The sequence below is a fragment of the Dendropsophus ebraccatus genome, chromosome 1 (genome assembly GCF_027789765.1).
Source record: "Dendropsophus ebraccatus isolate aDenEbr1 chromosome 1, aDenEbr1.pat, whole genome shotgun sequence".
In the NCBI taxonomy this organism is placed as follows: domain Eukaryota; kingdom Metazoa; phylum Chordata; class Amphibia; order Anura; family Hylidae; genus Dendropsophus; species Dendropsophus ebraccatus.
In genome coordinates, this window is record NC_091454.1 from 146,282,716 (window position 1) to 146,303,758 (window position 21,043).

General features: G+C 40.5%; 1 protein-coding gene across 1 annotated transcript in view; it reads right to left on the bottom strand.

The window, feature by feature from the left end:
• The window catches only part of LMAN1L (lectin, mannose binding 1 like), a 37,023-nt gene that overhangs the window by 8,306 nt on the left and 7,674 nt on the right, over positions 1-21,043 (bottom strand). Inside the window, exons 5-12 of the mRNA XM_069956434.1 lie at positions 18,234-18,333; positions 16,509-16,632; positions 15,703-15,758; positions 10,389-10,506; positions 9,073-9,260; positions 7,566-7,633; positions 5,983-6,124; positions 5,185-5,306 (exon numbers count right to left, since the gene is read on the bottom strand). Coding sequence (XP_069812535.1) covers positions 5,185-5,306; positions 5,983-6,124; positions 7,566-7,633; positions 9,073-9,260; positions 10,389-10,506; positions 15,703-15,758; positions 16,509-16,632; positions 18,234-18,333 — 918 coding nt within the window. The remainder of the gene's footprint in view (positions 1-5,184; positions 5,307-5,982; positions 6,125-7,565; positions 7,634-9,072; positions 9,261-10,388; positions 10,507-15,702; positions 15,759-16,508; positions 16,633-18,233; positions 18,334-21,043) is intronic.

Sequence of the window (21,043 nt, forward strand, 5' to 3'; positions counted from 1 at the left end):
TCTACCTTCCCTTGTCTACTTTAATCGTAATGCCTTTACTTTACCTTTTAGCTTTTAGTATGTGTAATATCTATGGTGCTGTAACACACTGAATTTCCCCATGGTGGGACTATTAAAGGATTATCCTATCTTATCTTAAATACTTATCTTGTAGTGATACTTTACACTTTTCACTCCTAAAATTGTCAATTTTATCAATTGTGACATAAATATACAAGCTGTTCCCTTACTTCCTTCTGTGCACAGGACAGGGATGGCTAGTAGGGGTATATGGCTATCCTCCCACACAGTAGAGCACTTCTTCAGGTGGGTGATTTGGGTGCCACCAAGCAGGAACTCGACCTAGAGGACCCCAAACTTCAATATTATGCAGGAACTCTTGCAGCACTCCCAGGTAAAGTATATTAAAATGTGTTAACTTCTTCAATGCAGGAATCCCATGCAACGTTTCTGCTACACACTGGAGCCTTTCTCAAGCCTTATTTTGATTTACTTAATCTGGAAGTGCAGCAAGAGTTTCTGCATAATATGTATCCATCTATCTATTTATTTATCTATCTCTTGTATCTAAAAATGGAGGCAGGCAGACGCCAAAACTTTGTGTCTTTTGTTATACGCTACATGAACTTTTTTGAATAAACTGTACCTTTGATCTTTTTCAACATGCTGGAGTGCTGTGGACTTTCTGAATTTATCTAGTATGGCCAATGGTCAAGACCTAGATCTGCTGGCACCCTATATCTATTTTCATCACAAGGTGCTGCTTTATTTGTATTTTATCGAACTATCTATCTATTTTCCTTTAATGTCCCCCCCCCCTTCCTGCAAAACCTGCTGGTGATGCAATGACTATACTGTACTTATTATATACCCCTGCAGCAGAGGGAAAGGGAAAGTCCAAAATTGGGGAGCAGTCTGGGACCTATTGTCTACCTAATCCACCATTGCCTGTCCATATTGCAGGAGCTCTCCAGGCCACTACACATAGCTGGTTTTCACTATTTGGGGGTACTTGAGGTTGTCACTATAAGGGGATCCCTAAAGCTTTCATTACCAGGGGGTCCCTGAGACTGGCCCTAGTATAGGTTCCTTATGGCTGACACTGTTAGGTGGTCTATGCCTCAATCAGTGAAGATGGCACTTCCAGCAGTCTCTCTAACTAGGGAGTCTCATGTTCACAATATATTTACTGATGATACATAATTATGTGTCTGATATATTGTATTTACTGCTGTTACATATGTATGTGTGCCTCAGGCAGCAGAAATGCTAGAATCAGCCCTGACTGTATCTCCTGCTCATCTGGCTGTCAATCACTCTGGGTTAGCAAGGACAGGAGAAACAGTGGCCAGAGAGCAGGTCGGGAGCAGGACACATGTGACACTGTCAGGAAGGTGAAGATGCCGGATCACAGCAGCGCTGATGGTAAGTATACACTGCCGATGTGATGGCATCTAAAAACTGGCAGCACTGATATATGCATATCTGTGCTGTCAGTTTCCCTTTTGCTATCTGCTGCACATCTTTATTTACACAGGAATATTTATGGCAGATAATAAATCTTTAGTGAGCTCTAAAGATTCGATCGGTTGAGGATCAGGTGTTCCACAGCTCCTCAGGTGATTGATGTCACTTTTTTACAGGCAGATATTCGCCCAAACAAGCGTTTCTAGGAACATTAATTGCTGTTATTAGCCTGTGGAAAAGGCTCTTCAGGAGCTCAGCTAAGCATTTAGATTTGTATGTGTTATTAAAGGGGTACTCCAGCGGGGGGGGGGCACTTTTGTGCTGGGACCGGGGAGGAGGTGGCCTAGGGATAAGACATCCACTCACCTCCCCGGTTCCAGCGGTGGGTCCCACATCGCGATGCTTCGGTGCCAGGTTCCCGGCCACTTCCGGGCAGTGTCGGACTGGGGTATCTGGGGCCCACCAGAGGAAATGATCCTGGGGGCCCACCAATGAAGAACCAGTGAGAAATGACACATCAGTCAGTGTTTTTACAGGTTGTAAAGCTGGGGGCCCACCGAAGGATCCTCTGGTTCTCTAGTGGGACAGTCCGACACTGCTTCCGGGTGTCTGACGCGGGCCTGAGACGTGACGTCTCAGGTCCGCTCAGCCACTCAGTGAAGGAGGCGGGATCTGAGCGGACTTGAAACGGATCCCTCCTCCTTCACTGAGTGGCTGAGCAACAGACACCCGGAAGCGGCCGTGAACCAGCCACCGGAGTGCCGCGATGCGGGACCCGCCGCTGGAGCCGGGGAGGTGAGTGGACGTCTTTTCCCTAGGCCACCTCCTCCCCGTCCCAGCACAAAAGTGCCCCCCCCCCGCTGGAGTAACCCTTTTAGCTTGTTAACTGTTTCTAACAACAAACATTAGAGATGCAAATGCATCTCTGGACTACAGTACATTTTGACATGTATAACAGTAGGACTGTAAATGTCACATATTTATAACCTTCAGTGTACACCATTGTTTGAAATAAATAAGTACAGTTAGCTCAATAGTTAGTTGACTTCAACAAAAAAAGAAATGTTAAAATGTTAGGTGGGTGGCAGGGGTATCATGGTGAAATTTGTTATTAACTATTGTTATCCAACTTCATTGAAAGGCAAGATAAATAGTGAACATATTGTGCGGAAACAAGAGTCATGCAGCTGCCAGCATCTATGCACATGCAATACAACATCAGGTTAGCTTCATACAATGCCAATATAAAGCCAACAGTCCCCACATTGTGTGGTGCCAAGCTTTGCCTACACAGAGCTTAACTGTTTCCTGAGAGTGCAAAACATTTCCAACAAAAAAACATAATCTGCAAACACAGAACCTGTGTCCATTCAGTGCTACATACTAAATGGGCACCAGAAAGGGCCATACTTTACAGTGCACAGATAGAGCCAACCAGTACACCCATATATTCATTACCAAGATACATGGTGCCTTATAGTGCTGCCTACAGTTGGTTCATAGAAACCCCACCACAAAGCATTGTGCAGCAGTCAGTGAAACTAGTCTTGCCTCATTATTAACGCTAGTGTTTTACTGTCATTTATATACATTTTTTACATGTTGTCCGGGCATGTAAAAATTTTGATCGGATCTGGTCTAAGAGGTAAAAATGATTGACACATGCCCCAGCACTGACTATGGACAATACAGGTTCCTGCATGACCTATACTGCCAAGCATTTTAGCTATGGAGCTGGGAGTGATTAGTGCATGGTTGCTATCCTACATCTTGCTGCAAATGTAAACTGAATAAGAGCTGTATTTTTGCAATCAATGATCGAAAGGTCACCAACAGCTATACTGTATGCATTCACAATTCATTCATACTTTCCTGAATTTACCTCTTAAAAAGACACAAAAACTTGCTGTGAATTATTTGCACCATGCATAATTTTTTATTTTTTTTACTGAGCATTTGATCAGAATATTTCCAGAAGCAGAGATTTCCCAGGAGAAATCTTTGACTGAATTAGTTACAGTAGGCTACAATGGCTAATCTCATTTATCCCCTTGCATTATTCCGAGTGCTTAGTATTAATCATTACAAGTTTATTCAAGCAAATAAGAACCATGAACATATGGCCTCTTCCTCATCAACAAGAAATGCTCCTGTCACTTTTCACCACATTCTGAATAACAAAATCTGCACAATAAAAAGATAACTTGAAACAAACTAAGACCATGTTCATACTTATTATTCAACTACAGTAATTATATAGGATGCCATACTGACAGGACAGCATATACAGCAGCTTGCCACTGCCATGCCCACTAATTTCAATAGACCCAACGCAGTCTATTAGTGACTATTCCATTCTGAACGTATATTGTAATTTTGCAGGATAAAGTTGAGGGTACTCGATATGCCGACTAAGAGACACAGCTTCTAGGGAAGAATATTTCTACTGGACCATGCCAGGATATACAGAATAATGGAATTAATAAGAAAAAACCTAGTGGGCCTTCAAATGAAACTAAAGGTGCAGAATGGACCTATAGGTTTCTGTGTCTCCTATAATACAGATCTATACTATAAAAAATGAATCCCTAATATGGTTTATTACATGTAATAGTCATACAGGTTTCGGTTCTTTTGCTACTAACCTGACAAATATTTTGAACCTCTACAAATACAACTAGATGTATTCGTTGAAAAGTGCTATAATTGTCACAGCCCATTTGGGAATGACATGGAGTGGCTGCTGCCAAGTAACTTTTCCTCCTATTTGGATATGGCGGATTGTAACGCTGCTGATTTCTAGGGATGCTTTGCTTAACAATATTTATTAATGCTGCCTGAAAGGATTAGAATGCTTACAAGATGGAGACATATTTGCTGTTATTTTTAAAATGCAAGCAATGCTTTTGAGTCATCATAGTAGGGGCTGGTTCATTAGAAGAGACTTAGAAGTCACCATGTCCACATGACAGACACATGGTCTGAGCAGGTAATGGTGTTATATTGGGGGTCTAATAAAAAATGATTTAAATGCATATAGGTGTTGTCATATAAAATTCCCATAGGTGAACATACAAATTTCAAGTAGATGTTCCCAATAGTTGGGATTCTACCTAGGAGAAAGGGTATTACACAAGGGTATTACACAAACAGGTGCATGTCTGCCACAGACAATACATCAGGGATACAGATGTAGCCATTGCCAAACACATCAGTGGCATGTTACTCTGTTTCAATGGCATTATACATTAACAGTATAATGTGCCACAAAAAGTACGTATAGGAGAAGGGACTCCTGTCTAATGCTGGAAAACCTTCTCCTGTAGGCACAGTACTGTAGTAAGCACAATATATATTGCTGACCAAGTAAATGAAGTAAGTGACTATGCACATAGTACAGTGTATGCACTGCAACTCAGGTACTCTTGTCTATTTCACACCCACAGATTAGACCAGTCTTTTACTTACACATTTGGTGTTGTGTGAAATGAAGGCAGCAGATAAAGCTTCTTATCATTCGTACTATTGATTTATGGGGGGGGAATGGAATGACTATTACATAAGACCTCCATGTGATATTATGGTCTAAGACTATAGGGATCTTTTTAGAGTTCCTAAACTTTTCAGGTAATGAAATAGGTACAAACTAGAGAAGTAAAATCTCAAAAAAAAAAAAAATAATAACAAAACAAGGTATTTAAAAGAAAGAAAACTTACCTGTAGAACATGAAAGCCACTGTGCACACACTCTGAAGCAGGAGAAATGTCAGGAAAACTCCACTGGACAAACAGGAGGAGTGAGCATTGTTTGAGGAACATGGTGATGTAGGCGAGTTAGTCTAGGACGAAGAAAGCTGTTAGTCTCCACAGATTCAGAACACAATACACATTGCTAAGTGTGGCTGTCATTTTGAACATCTTTGTAAAAAGTGAATATTAGAAAGTTTGTAATAGATTTTAATAAGCAAAAGAGCTTCCTTTTGTACTCACAAGGCTGTTTTACACTTTACCTACCCCCCTACACACACACATTTCTATGTACGTAAAGAAAAACAAAAGCTGATCCATTTCAAGTTTGTTTTTTTTGTTTTTTTATAATGTAAGTCAATAGAAAACAGATTCCACAGTATGGCATACAGCTGCAGCCGATGCATTTTTTGCATCCATTTTTTTACTTCTAATGTACATGTTAGACAGCAAAAACGTAGTGTGCACCCAGCCTTATGTTTTGCATTTAATTATTAAAACTGGCTTCTACCACTGGTGTTCAAGAAGAAGCATGTCAGGTGTTTATTATGTGAGGTTTGATGGTAATAGTGGAGCCTGCTGGGTGTGAGTTTTAAGATGCAACAAGTTATACATAAAGTCTTAAATCAGGATAAATGAATAAAATGTGTAACCAGGAAGGGCTCATCATATATATATATATATATATATATATATATATATATATATATATATATATATTATCACCATTGCTTGCAATGCAAGAATAAAAAGACAACAACTTCTTACCGGACTTTTTACAAGACCTTGTAGGCTTTTCCTAATCTTGTTGAAATTATCCTTGACTTCATTGACTTGGCTTGGACTATTCGTGATGCTAACTGTCCCCTTAGATGAAGACAGATCTTTAGCCATTTGTTTAATGTCTTTTCTGTGAACGGATTATATTATTTGTAATATTTATTCAGCTTTAAAATAATATAGAACATGGAAGGAAAATATTATAATGGTAAAACACTGAAAACCTATGTGACCTATTAGAACTGATATGTTGTAGTGGGGTGCATACTAAATGGTTTAGTTAAACCTACCACAATAACAATAGTGGAAGAAGTATATTCTTCACAATAATGCATTAAGTGTATGTATTATGTCAGATGTATAGGAGACCAGTTACTACACCCTCTGGGCAAGCAGATGGAAAATCTTTTAAGCTTGTGAAGGTCACTAAGTTGGAAAAGTAACCTTATTTTAGAGGGTGTACATCTTATCCACAAGACTTAACTTCATATATTTATTGCCAGAAAAATCAAATAATTGATCAGCTGCAATTTCTTGGCATTAAGACAGGTATTAGTATATGTAGGTCTGTAGTAATAATATTGCAAAAGAAGCATTAAGCACAAAAAAGCCCATATAACTATAATGTTCCGCAAGGTCAGCATTGAAAGTCATTAATCCAATAAATTGTGAATCCCCCTCAAGCCCCAGTGTATGGATTCATTAGTAAGAGCTGGATCTACAAAACAAGTCATAGATCTCATTGCCCACATCTAGGAGTCACTTTGGCCTGTGGGTCAACTGATGCCCAGATACTTGGAAAGGGCAATCCAGTGTATGCCAAGATAACGCTAGGGGAAAAGTCAGAGACCCATTCCTATGTCAAAACACATTACACAGATTTTGCCACCAAAGCATTATTAAAAGAGTAACAATGTTTTTCTTAGGGCTTAATGAACCCATGCAGATTACATTTTCATAAATAATTGGGTTTCTACATAGTCTGCTGTTCTGTAAATGAACCATAGAATACTATGCCGGCAGCAAAACCCAGCCGGAAGACTGAACCATATGATAATTCTGCACCCTAAATAACTACAATAAATACTAATATATGCGGTACACAGGCCCAGCATACCAATCAACCTATATGGCAAAAGTTATATTTGTTAAGGCAATTATAATGTAGCCCAAAAGATCAGCTTATCTTCCTTTAAAAAAATGTAGGTGCTTTTTGTATGTTTTTAAAGCTGTAAATACTCACAATTCACCAATGTAATTACAATGCAGTGTATTATACTTATATACATATGAAATCGCATAAATCTATCTTCATCCCTCTGAAGTTATAGGGGGAGATTTATCAAACTGGTGTAAAATAGAATTGTCTCAGTTGCCCCTAGCAACTAATCAGATTCCACCTTTCATTCCTCACAGATTCTTTGAAAAATGGAATCTGATTGGTTGCTAGGGGCAACCAAGACAATTCTACTTTACACCAGTTTAATAAAGCTCCCCCATAGTCTTTTACAGCCACCAAAAATGGTCTAACCTGCCAGTTCTGCCACTGCCAAGAGTATGACATTACTCACTTGAGATCCTTTATCATGGCGAGAAGATCTGGCATTCCATTCATGACAGTGTCAAGACTATTGTGCACCTGTGAAACATATGAGAGGAATCTTACCTTTTATTAAACTGAAAGAATATGTGGAATGGCTTCCTGCCAATGTCAGTGATAAAATAGAAAAAATGAAAGTCTAACACAACCTAGGTTCACGTTTTTATAGGATCCTCTCTAAGTATAGATCCCTTATAAGGGTTTGACATGTTATGCCCAATCCACAATATCCATGAAACAAGACATAACTAAGAGATTACCTGGGGTCAGACTGCTGGGCCCACATAATCAACAGAACTGGAACCCTGAAATCCAGGCAGTGGCCCATCATGCATGCACAACACTGCGCCATTCGTTGTGGAGCCACTGGAAAACTGCACTCCTTCCTCTACAGCAGCTCCATGGAGAATAAATGAAGTGGTGGTGCACACCGGCAACCTGCACCTCCATCCAGAAGAGATTTTGGGGTCCCTGTTTCTGAGATCACAGGAGCCCAGTGGTCAGGCTCCCTCTGATCTCTTAGTTGTGCCCCTTCTTGTGGATACTGTGGACAGTGCATAACTTGTCAACATGGAAAAACCTTTTTAAGGCCAGGTTCACACTATGTAAAACGACTGACTTATTTCATAACAACGGCCATTGTTTGCACAACTATGGCCGTTGTTATAAAATACAGCCGTTGTTTTTACATAGTGTGAACATAGCCTATATGTGTTTGCAAAAGCTTTAAAACTATTGATTTTAATATCCTCTGCAGCTGGATACATATAAGAAATCCTAAGCACATTGCATGATACCTTCTAATGCTTGAGGCCTAAAGTGAGTGTCTCAAGAGGAATGAGCATCTTAGAACGTCCCAGGAATTCATGGAGGAGCAGCACTAATGCCAGGGCCTATGATTTTTTGGCTGGATATTGGATACCTGGAGCTTCTCTATGAGTAAGAAGCCACAATAAATGGCCCTTGCTCAAAACCTTGGAACTTTTCTCAAACATTGACAGTGTTGTGCAAAATATTGTGTTTTTATTACATCAATATTTTGGTATAAGCATTGATAAATTCCCCCAAAGACTATATGTACGTTATACGTATGTCGTGAAGATCATTTTTTGCAAATCATTTTGCCACAAGCGAGTGAGGTAATGTCTCCCTTTAATACAAGCAGCACATACAGGAACATAGTTACATTTTATCCTGCTGGAAAAAAAATAGAAACAAGAACAGAAAACCCTTTCTCTAAGCTCTTAATCCATGAAGTCATAAGCGGTTTAAGCCCACAGCATCTAAGTAATGAATGAATGAGTAAGGGAATGGGAGGGGGAAGCTCATAATCTGAAAACAGTCACAAAGAGTTCCCCTTTGCTGGCAGTCTCTTGTTCTGGGTTTACCTGACAAGCACTATACAGGTATATATATGTAACCAGTAGGAAGCAGATCTATAGGTATATGTAGTACTGGAAATTCTGCCTTATACTTACATGTTCCAGGCTAACAGTGGTGGTCTCATTGGCTTTCAAGCGACTTAAAATGTCCCGGTGTCTGACCTGTTCTTCTAGAGTCATGTTCATTCTGGTTTTCAGTATTCTCATTTCCTCCAGCAAGCGAGTCTGTCCAAAGAGTATCATCTCTAGTTCCCGTTGACTGTCTGATTCAAATTCATCCTCATCTGACCATGATGAACAACACAAGGGAACGAGGTTATGGATAAGCATGACACAGAAGTATTTAGACCGTATTCTAGTGCTCTGTAGCATTTTATATTCAGGCTAGATAGAATCCTACAGGGCAAACAGAGCTCCTTAAAGAGGTTGTCCGGGGGAAAATTAACTTAAATTAACTATCCGAGTAAGAGATCATGGGGAATCTGACCTCCTTAGCCCCCACCAATCTCCTTATCGGGCCCTTGGCTTCTTTGTTATGAATACAGCCGTGGGTAAAGCCGGTGACCTGAGGCTCTATTTATTCCTATGGAGCTGCCTGAAAGAGTAGAGAAAGCACTTTCCAGCTTATTTGGCTCTTTCCGGCGGCTCTACAGGAATGAATAGAGCTGCCAGAAAAAGCAGAGTAAACACTTTTTCGCTTACTTAGCTCTTTCCGGCAGCTCTATAGGAATGAATGAAGCCACGGCTCAATGAAGACACTGGCTCAATCACAATTCCCTTTACAGACATTATACTTAAAAGAGTACGCAAGTTTCAGATTCAGCGTGAATGCACATTAGAATGTAAAAGTGTAGTGATCTGAATGACTGATCAAAACATGGTCATGGGTGCTACTAGACCAGCTGAGCCAAGATTTCAGCTGAATTACAGCCAAATATAATGTATACAAATGCACAACTTATTGTACATACCAGTGAATGGAGGTTTTAACAGTAGGGTTTATCTAAGTTCATACCTTTATGGCAGCAGAACACTTTCTGTAGAACAATGTACCATCCAGTAAGGGTGTTGTAGTAATGGATTGGTTCCAGGTACATGACAGTAAGTTTTGCTTACCCCCCCCTGGCCTTCCCAGTCAACAGGCAGAGCAGACTATTCAGAGTGTGTCAGTATGTCTACATAGTAAGAAGAAAGTAGCTACCCTGTCATTATGGGTCAATATTCCTGAAGAATGTTTTCACCATCTAGTAGAATCTGAGCCATGATGAATGGCTGCTGCTCTGAAGTCCAAAGGGTGTACCATGTTACTAAATGGGTGTCTGTAATATAGTGTTCAGTCAGTGTATTTATCTATGTAATTGGATGTGCATCTTAAAATATGACATGGAAAGGAGAGAAATTAAGATTTAAACCTTCTACGGGATGTTTCTTCTGGAAGTCTTGCATGTTCTTTTCCAGTTGTTTCTGAAACTCCTCATATTCTTTCTCAAACCTTTCCTTTTCCTCCTCGGGGATCTTACTTACTGGAGACTTTGATGAAAAATATTTAATTTACACCCAACAGGAACAGTAAATTGTCCATTAACAGGGTTTTCTGGAGACAACTATATTTTTAAATACATTTCTTTCATAATATAATTTTAAAAAATTACTGGTTTTAGATACTTTTATACATTGTGTGGCATTAGTAAGAACTAAGAAGGCTCTCTGCTGCCTCCAATGTCTGTGTCAGGAATTGCAGGGTTGCTCATGCCCTTGTCTCAGCACAGTTACTCCTCACTAGTGCTGTTGCAGTAGAGAGCCTATCTTATCATACTGTATATTTAAATGCATTTTAGTATTAGAATATACAACATGCTGGGGGATACACTGTATTGCAAGCACTGTGTGCATGACAGCAATGTGCAAGCAATGAGTAGCTGTATTGGGACCAGGAGTGACCATGCCAGGACTAGGGCATAAGCAGCCCTGCAGTTCCTGACATAGCCATTGTGGCATCTCTGCTAAGGAGGGCCAATTCAGGCCAAAGATAAAATATGTTTAGCTGCCAAAAAGCAGAACTCCTGACTTGCAGATTCTTATTGCTGTTATTGAGTTCATTGTGTAAATCTGTCTGCAGTGGTGATGGTGACTGCAGAATTGTATTAGTTTAAGGGATTGTCCAATGCGGAAAAACAATGTTCTGTGGTATGCAATGTAAACTGAAGACACTAATATAATTTAAAGGGGTAGTTCACATAAAAAAAAATCTTTCAAATCAGAGATTTGTAATTTACTTCTATAAAAAAAAATAATTTCAATTCTTCCAGTACTTATCAGCTGCTGTATGTCCTGCATGAAGTGGTGTATTCTGTCCAGTCTGACACAGTGCTCTTTGCTGCCACATCTGTCCATATAAGGAACTGTTCTGAGCAGTAGCAAATCACCATAGAAAACCTCTCCTGCTCTTCACACTGGAAAGAATACACCACTTCCAGCAGAACATAAAGCAGCTGATAAGTACTGGAAGACTGAGATTTTTTATTTGCGGTAAATTACACAGATTACCTTAGAGTCCTATTACCAATGGCAGCCCGATCAATACTGTAAACAAGCTCCAATGTGCTATATAGGTGCTAGTTTACTGGGCCTTTAGAACGGCCTGATAATCGTTTAGTAAGGGCTGCACAGACATCATTAGCGATGTCCTTGCAGCTCTTGCCCAAACAGTTAATAAATAGAAACAGCAGAAAAATACCACTGGGTCCATCTAGTCTGCCCTTATACCTGACAACCTGTCCACATTCCCGGTGTTCTTCTGCCCTCTGTATGCGTCCCAGCACCGCATGCTGCAGCTTCAGAGAGGCCTGTCTGAGCTGACAGGTCGTGCAGCTAATTATTGGCTGCAGCTGTCCTGGCTAGAACGGTCTGTCACCTCAGACAGGCCGTTCTGAAGCCACAGGGCATGGTGCCCGGACGCGTACAGAGCGCAGGAGAACACTGGGAGCACGGACAGGTTAAAGGAGAAGTCCGGCCAAAATTAATTTTTGATATGTTGTTACTTATGAAAAGTTATACAAATTTCTAATTTACATTAATTATGGGAAATGCACATATAGGGCTATTTCGCTTAATTTAGTAGATCAGGAAGTGTTAGAATTCTCTCAGATCCAGTGACGTCACGACGAAAGGTGTAATTCCTATGGAGTGTCCAGCAGGGGGCACTCTCTATATAGAAGTCTATGGGACTTTGTTTCTATGGATTTCTATGTAATGTAATGTAATGTAGTGTAGTGTACAGTGCTTTATTGAATGAATACATCTATGTAATACTTTGGGGAGCAAGTGTCCCTGCTCCCCAAAGTATTTCATAAATGTATTCATTAAATACATTAAGATATCACAGTAAGCCCGCCGATCCGCCACCCGCCGTTCCGTCGCATTCCCGCCGATCCGCCGCATATACACTGAACTACAGCTCCCATCATCTGCTTATAGTATGAACAGGTGATGGGAGCTGTAGCTGGGTAATGGATATCACTTGCCTGCGATGCCACTGCTTATTCCGCCGGGCGCAGAGGGAGCCGCTCAGTACACAGGAGCACTCCCCCCTCCTCCTCCTTCTGGGAACCTTCTCCCCTATAGCACTGCTGACTCCCCGCCTGGCCGTACCGGCTCCCGATGCTTCCTGGTGTCCGCGCTGATGCATCGGGAGCCGGTATATGAGAGCGGAGAGCGGCAGCCAGGCGGGGAGTCAGCAGTGCTGTAGGGGGAAGGTTCCCGGAAGAAGGAGGAGGAGGGGGGAGCGCTCCTGTGTACTGAGCGGCTCCCCCCTGCGCCCAGCGGAATAAGCAGTGGCATCACAGGCAAGTGATATCCATTACCCAGCTACAGCTCCCATCACCTGTTCATACTATAAGCAGATGATGGGAGCTGTAGTTCAGTGTATATGGTCCGGATCGGCGGGAATGCGACGGATCAGTGGCGGGAATGCGGCGGATCGGCGGGCTTACTGTGATATCCTAATGTATTGAATGAATACATTTATGCAATACTTTGGGGAGCAGCGATACTTGCTCCCCAAAGTATTCCATAGATGTATTCATTCAATAAAGCACTGTACACTGCACTACATTACATTACATAGAAATCCATAGACACAATAAAGTCCCATAGACTTCTATATAGAGAGCGCCCCCTGCTGGACACTCCATAGGAATTACACCTTTCGTCGTGAGGTCACTGGATCTGAGAGAATTCTAACACTTCCTGATCTACTAAATTAAGGGAAAAATGTGCATTTCCCATAATTAATGTACATTAGAAATTTGTATAACTTTTCATAAGTAACATATCAAAAATTTATTTTGGACGGACTTCTTCTTTAAGTATTAACTGTTTAGAAATTGTCAGCTGTCGGTCGCACATCGCTATCACACATAGTGATGCGCGGTCGGCAGTCGGTGATTTTAGGTCTAGGCCTAAAGAAACGATCAGTCGATGATCTCGTTTCATCTGCTGATCATTGTCTCTATTACACAGAGACATAATCTGTGCATTATCATTATCTGCTATGTTCCAATCTGAGAATGTCAACAGCCTTCTGGTTAAAGGGGACATGTCAGGTAATGTCACTAACACTGCCCATTACTGCCAGATGAGCTGCTTTAAAGTGTCACTGTCGTGAATTTTTTTTTTTTTTCAGAAATCAATAATCCAGGCGATTTTAAGAAACTTTGTAATTGGGTTTATTAGCCGAAAAATGAATTTTTATCATGAAAAAGCACTTTGAAGCTCTCCCCCTGTCTTCATTGTTCTCCTATGGAGAGAGGAAAATAAAACACCAAAACAGGACAACAAATAGTTAATCTACAACAACATCACCCTCTATCTTCTCTGACAGTCAGCACTGACCTCTCGGACTCTGAATACAGCTGTCACCCGCCTCTGTGTTGTGTAATCCTTTGTTCTTTGCTCTCTGCTGCTGAATAACTCCCTCCTCCCTCCTCCCCTCTCTATAGAACAGACAGGGGTGTGTCTGATGCAAGTCACAATTTCCTGATATTTTGCAGTGGATGACAGAAAGGAGAGGAGGGGGGCTGGGAAAAAAATGCAGATAATGGCATATGTGGCTAATAAACCCAATTACAAAGTTTCTTAAAATTGCCTGGACTATTGATTTCTGCAAAAAAAAATAAAAAATTGCGACAGTAAAATAAGAGGCCCAAATACACTTAAAGGGGTTATCCACTTAAAGGGATCCTACACTTAAAGGGGTTATCCAGCGCTACAAAAACATGGCCACTTTCTTCCAGAGACAGCATGACTCTTGTCTCCAGTTCAGGTGTGATTTGCAATTAAGCTTTATTCAATTCAATGGAACTGAGTTACAAAACCCCACCCAAACTGGAAACAAGTGTGGTGCTGTCTCTGGAAGAAAGTGGCCATGTTTTTGTAGCACTGGATAACCCCTTTAAACCATACATATAAGTACTGCAGAAGCAATAGTAGTGAACTCACAAAGCATAGCTTTTATCTTAAATTCAGGAAAGAGAAATGGGTTTGAATCTGTCAACTCAAATTCATGTTCCAAACTCCTGACACTGTTAGGTCAAAGAGACACATGGTACTTTTCATTTAGCCTGACCCTGCTTGGAGCTCAGCTTCAAGCTCACTGTCAGTCAAGCAGAGATAGGGATGGGAGGGGGAGAGAGAGGAGGCACTCCAGCTTGCATACTTTTTAGGAGCTTTGGAAAGCATATGTGACAGTCTAATATATACGACATAATACACAATATAAAGTAATATTTCATTATGGTACATAAACACAAAGATTATCCTCTGTGCCACTTTGCAATTTCTACTATAAAGATAGCATGTGTCTTCTAGACCTAACAGCTATATAACAGTGTCAGTAGTCTGGAACCTGAATTGTAGATGACAGATTCCCTTTAACCCCTTCCCGCAAATGGACGTTTCAGCACGTCCAAATCTGCACACCATTCTGGCAGATGGACGTGCGGCACGTCACAGGGATATCATGGGCACAGGAGCTGCACCTGTGTCATCTGCATGGGAGCCCGGCTGTCAGTGATAGCCGGGCACCCACGGCAACTGCCGAGATCCGGGCCTATAGGTGCTGAGATCAGTGTGATTGCAGCACCTACAGTGCATATTGTATTGCAGAGCAGATCAGCAGTGCAATGCAATATGCCTGTAACCAGGCAATTGTACAGTGAAGTCCCCATGGTGGGAAAATAAAATAAAGTGTAAAAAAACACAAAAAACACACACAAAAAATATAAATTAAAAATCACATATAATCCCCACAGCCTCCAATACAATACTAAATATAGAAAAAATAAAAGATATACACATATTTAGTATCACCGCGTGCATAAAGACGCTGGCAATAAATGTATTACATAATTAAACCTGTACGGTGACGGGAGAAAATTAAAAATGAGAAAAATGCTAATTTTTTCATTTTATTATGAAAAAATTGCATTTTTCACAAAAAAAATTTGCATATCTGCCAAAATTTACCACTAACCTAAAGTACAATATGTCACAAAAAAAACAATCTCAGATTTAGAAAGAAAAGTTATAGCATCACGTAGCTATAACCGCATAAAGTGAGACAGGTTGGATTTAAAAAAAATGGGCTCTGGTCCTGAAGGCCAAAATCAGTCCAGTCCTGAAGGGGTTAATAATAAAGGACTACTAGGCAGAAAAAAGTTATATTACCTCCTCCCAAGTTGCGCTTAGACTGTATACCATAAAAGAGAGAATATCATGGTCATCTGCAAGATATAAGGAGCCATCATACCATGTAAATGTGAGTGCTTGGCTAATCCTGAAAAAAAATGTTAACACACAATCCTGGCTTTACTGTGTAATTTAAAATTTGTGGTGTAACAGCGCCACCTAGTGTCACGGAGATCAAACTTCTGAATGAGTCTAGGATTTTTTTTTTTTAAAAGAAAGGGTATGTTTACAAGTTAACTTCTTTGATATATGGGAAAACAAAAGATTTTCAGTTCTTTTAGCATATGGCATATTAGTACTGATTACTAGTGAATAATTATGTCAAGTCATTGTAATGTGCCAGTGATACTGACCAAATCATTATTGGTCCATGTAGAGCTCCTGCATTCCCATCACTTTATACCCCACAAGGGCATACTACAAGTACTGTAACTAACTGTATGCAGCAATGGCTTTATAAAAAAGTGGGTCAGGCTAACTGCCAAGACAGTGACCATGATGGCACACCACCTTCTTACCAGTTCATCCCTGTGAACATCTAAATTATTCTTCTATTATGAAAGCAGCTGTAAATAATGATCATTATTAATGGCCGTCATTATATTGCTACAATAAATAACAATAAAATAATTGCTAATATTATAAAATAACCACCGTTGTTTGCCATCCAGTAAAAACAGCCATCATTTTGTCAGTGTGTGAACATAGCCTAAATATGTAATGCTTAATTTTAATATTACTTCTAAGCCTAAATCTAACCCAGCATGTGTAGACTGAGAAATTACCTGCTAGCGCTGATGTTGCTGCAGAAACTCCAAAGTATCCAGTGGATGGGATCACCATATTGGCCACCTCAGCACACAGCTCATACGCACTGTTATTCGGGGAGAACCCAACCTGTACAAAGATCTTAACAAATAAAACACAAACAAGCTGAGTGAGTAAGCACAGGTTATCAGTCATCAGTGGAGGACATTGTAACTGCTAGTTCATATAATAGAGATAAAAAGTGATACATTTAGTTACTAGCACATTACATAACTTATTCATGATAATCAGCAGAATAAGAGTTGTGGCGTCAACTGGATCAACATGAAGCAAAACTGTAAAAATGTAATAGTATATATATCGCGCTCTTAGTGTAACAAGAATCCAAAGCCACAAAGTATACTGTGTCTAGATGTATAATATGCTACAAGACTAGAGTTTATTAAACACACGTTCATAAAAGTTACCACTAGGGGGCAGAATATGTAAGTAATAATTACATCATGTACAACAATACAGCTAAGCGGAATGATGTGGTTAGCAAACTACAGACATTTTTATATTACTAAGTAATAGTATCACAACAGGATGCTGCTGCATGGATTACAGCAACAATATGTAAATTTTCTTTTTAACTATGAATAGGGTCTAATAAAGCGTTAGCGAAATTAAGGTAGTAATCCAACATTTCTGGAAGATATTAGGCTGTGTAGACAGAATTTATCAAGGCTTACATGCTAGTTTTCTGGCATAAAAAGTTGCTTATTTTTGTGCGTATCTCAATTTGTTGAAAAAACTTTTTCTGTGTTTCAGATATGTTTGCATTTTTTCTGAGGCATGACTTTGCTATAAAAGGGGCATAGTTGAAGTCTAGTGAGTTTGTTATTTATTATAAAATGAGTTAATTATTATTAATATAAAAAAAACTTTTTATAAAGTCACAGATTTTTTCACACCTCCACTCCAAAAGGTGGCGATCAGGTCACACAACAATCAATTGCATTGAAAGATTGTGTAAATTCATCATAAAGTTTCACGTTTGTGCAATTGAAAAAGAGAAAGTGCAAGCTTGAAAAAAGGTGAGAAAAGTGACTAATTCTCCTCTGTGTTTTATGACTGTAGTGTGTAGTAGACCATGGTGGCCAGAGGGGATTTTATTATTTTGGTTTGAGCATAAATGTAGACGTAAAGAGAAACTTAAGAAGCATCTATCCTGCTGATATGTCCCTATAGTACACAGGGCGCTGAGGATGAAGGTAACCATTTTCATGTACTTTGTAGTTTAATGCATATGCTAATGAGGTGGCTTCAAGCCCTGGGGGCAGGGCTTCCACCTTCAGTGCACCTATCCGCCCTGGCCAGCTCACCCCTTCTACTGAAAATTGGGGTGGCACTTTGCAGTTATGTCACTCCAGTGTTCATCACTGTAGAGCGCCAAATGAATATTCATTAAAAGGGGCGGGCCAGGGGAAATCGGTGCACTATGGGGGTAGTCCATCCTCCAGTGCACCAAACCATCTCATTAGCATATGAATTTAACTACAAAGTACATGAAAATAGCGCAAAAAGGAACCTTTATCCTCAGTACCACATGCACTATAGGGACATATTAGCAGGTTAGATGCTTCTAAGTTTAGTTTCCCTTAAAATTTTGTTTCCTCTAAGTTTAGTTTTCCTTCAAAAAGAGCAAACATACAGACAAGCAGTGTGTCATATATACATGAATGGTGTGGCATACTCACTCGTAGAGTTCTTTTGTAATATGTTATCTTTGTCTTGAATGGACGAATTGTGTTCCTGAAATGTTGCACACAAGTGCCTAGCGCCTGACTTGAGCCATCCCTAAAAACATATGACAATAACATTTCTAGACATTTCTTTGTATACAAATGATACATGTTATTAATAACTAGGGATGAGCAAATTTACAGTACTAGCAAAGAGCTTCGCTAGACTCAGTGGTCAGATTGTCAGCCTGTTCTCTGGGTGTCTAGAAAAGCTGGATCCATTCCTGGGAAACTGGGAATGGATCTCAGGACTTGATCCAGCTTTTCCAGGCACCTGGAGAGGAGTTCAAAGGCAGACGTCTGACAAGCTGAACTCTGAGTTCAACCCAGTTGGTACTGCAGTATGCAGAACTTCATTTTTGTTGAATTGGAATGGGGGCACATCCGTGTGCACCCGCATTCCAATTCACCATAGCACACAATGGAGAGTACGGCCAAAGCCGTACTTTCCATTGTCTCAGCTGTCAGTGTTGTGTGGCCGCCATTCAATGAATAATGGCCGCACAAAACTGACATGTCAGTTTTCGGCAACACCGGTTGGAATCTAGACCAGAGGGTAAAATATGTGTATATACTCCAGCCCGGATTCCCACTGACTTCTATTCAACGTATCTTTTGTATTAATCACGGCCATTGTTGCAAATTGCCACAACAGCCGTGAATAATAAAGAAAAAATTTGGGGTGTGAATATAGCCTTATACTTTTTATTACACACTATTATATGATTTATTATAACAGCACTAGAAAAAGAATTCACTATCACCTCATTGGCCAATGCAGATTGGTGATTAACCACTACCTATCAATTTCATCCAAACTTCCATAGTCTGTAATTGCTTTTCTTTGGCCTATTGTAAGGGGCCGATTATCAGCAAAAAGTGTTGCTATAAATACTCCTTTGATCGATAATTGCCCCAAGTAAAGGTGACAGCCATCAGCTAAGGAGCAGGAAAATGCCTCATCCTCGGCTGATCGCATCTTTTGGGCTTTCGGCCAACAACAATATAGTAAAGTAGGCCACAAATGATATAGTTATCATTCGTGCAGCCTGGATACTCAATTATTTGTGTCTGGTAATATACTGCCATTGAGTGCTGATCTCAATCCATTATGTCCTGGTAATCTGATGAACAGGTTATTGTCTCGAAATGCTTTATTGTGTTGGATGACTACTACCATTAAAAGTACTTTGATCTACATGGCCCGTGAAGAGGGTTTTTTAAATATTGGATCTTGACACAAGGAAAGTCACAGGTGTTGCTCATGTCCTGGATACGTCTGTGTGTGGTGGCTCTGAGCACTGCCTCTAGCTGTGATCCACGTCTTGTGAATCTCCCTAAAATTCTTGAATAGCCATTTCCTTACAATCCCATGAAAGCTGCAGTTATCCCAGTTGCTTGTGCACCTTTTTTTACCACACTTTTTCCTTCCACTCAACTTTCCATTAATATGCTTGGATACAGCAGCTTCTTTAGCAATGGCCTTTTGTGTCATCCCCTCCATGTGGAGTGTGTCAATGACTGTCTTCTAGACAAGTGTCAATTAGGCTGGGTACACACTGTCTTAAAGTTCTCACTCAAGTTAAACATGTGGTGGATGAGGTATTTTAAGTTTCCCCACTAGGTGTCAGTATTTCTTATATGTATTATTACTATTGCACAGCTGAAGGAAGTAATGGGTTAAGTTATTTGTACTGTGCCATGTGTTATGTGCTGACCTATCACAGGTGCTCTTTTCTGCTATCCTATCCTCTTCTGCCTCTCTCTCTACACACTCACAGGATCACTCACAGACACTCATGTAGGAGGAGTTACACTGGTGGAGGAAGTTGGAGTTAGTCTTGGTTAGTTTCTCAGTGAAATATGACACAAAAACCAAGTTCCTGCTGTAGTTAGGCCAGGGCTTGGCTTATGCCAGGACCCCTGACTGAAACAAAGCTCAAATGCAACTAAAGACTCTATTCTTCTAAAAGCAACTACTTTCGCAATGCAGTGCTAAACAACAGTAGGGGAGAGCAGCCACTAAGGAATACCCTAGCCCATGCCAGGAACATGCCTAAAAAGTGCAGGACAGACTCCTGAAACAAGAGGAGCTGATCCCAGTAGGACAAAGCTACCATATTAATAAGGTCTACATATCCTACTGCGCAGTGCAGGTAACTGGGAAACCTCGGACACCTAGCTACAATCAGATAACCAACGACTGGGGCTCATGCTACTGACCTGGGATGGGTTCTACGATACTAGGGGGCAGAAGGCGGTCAGACAAACATGTGTATGAGTCTCACTTCACTACAAAAATCTTCAGCAAAGTTCCGACAGAGTACAAGGGCTACATTGAGCATAGGGCTCCTCTGGCAAACTCCTCTCCTCTTTTTTCTATATTCTACAAAGCACTACTACTTCTACTCTTTCCAAGCGCCTACTTTAAGTACTAAGTCAAGCACTCAAGTCTGTATCAAGATTATTTCTATCTGCAAAATGTGTACTGTTGTATCCTCAAAGCTCTTCAGTAAATTTGCTATATTTTTATATATTAAACACACGGGACTCTATCTCTGCTTGCACCTGCACCTACGCACACATCATCACACACTTTGGGTTATATTTCCCCTCTTCTGTGGGTGGGGGTGCCGACATCCCAGGGGTCAGTTGCCGTGACAAGAGCCCAAGAGACCCACAGCAAACCCATAAGGTTACTAACCATTTTGTGGAATACACTACCGGCCACATACAAGCAGGTACCAACATCACACCTGTGTGCT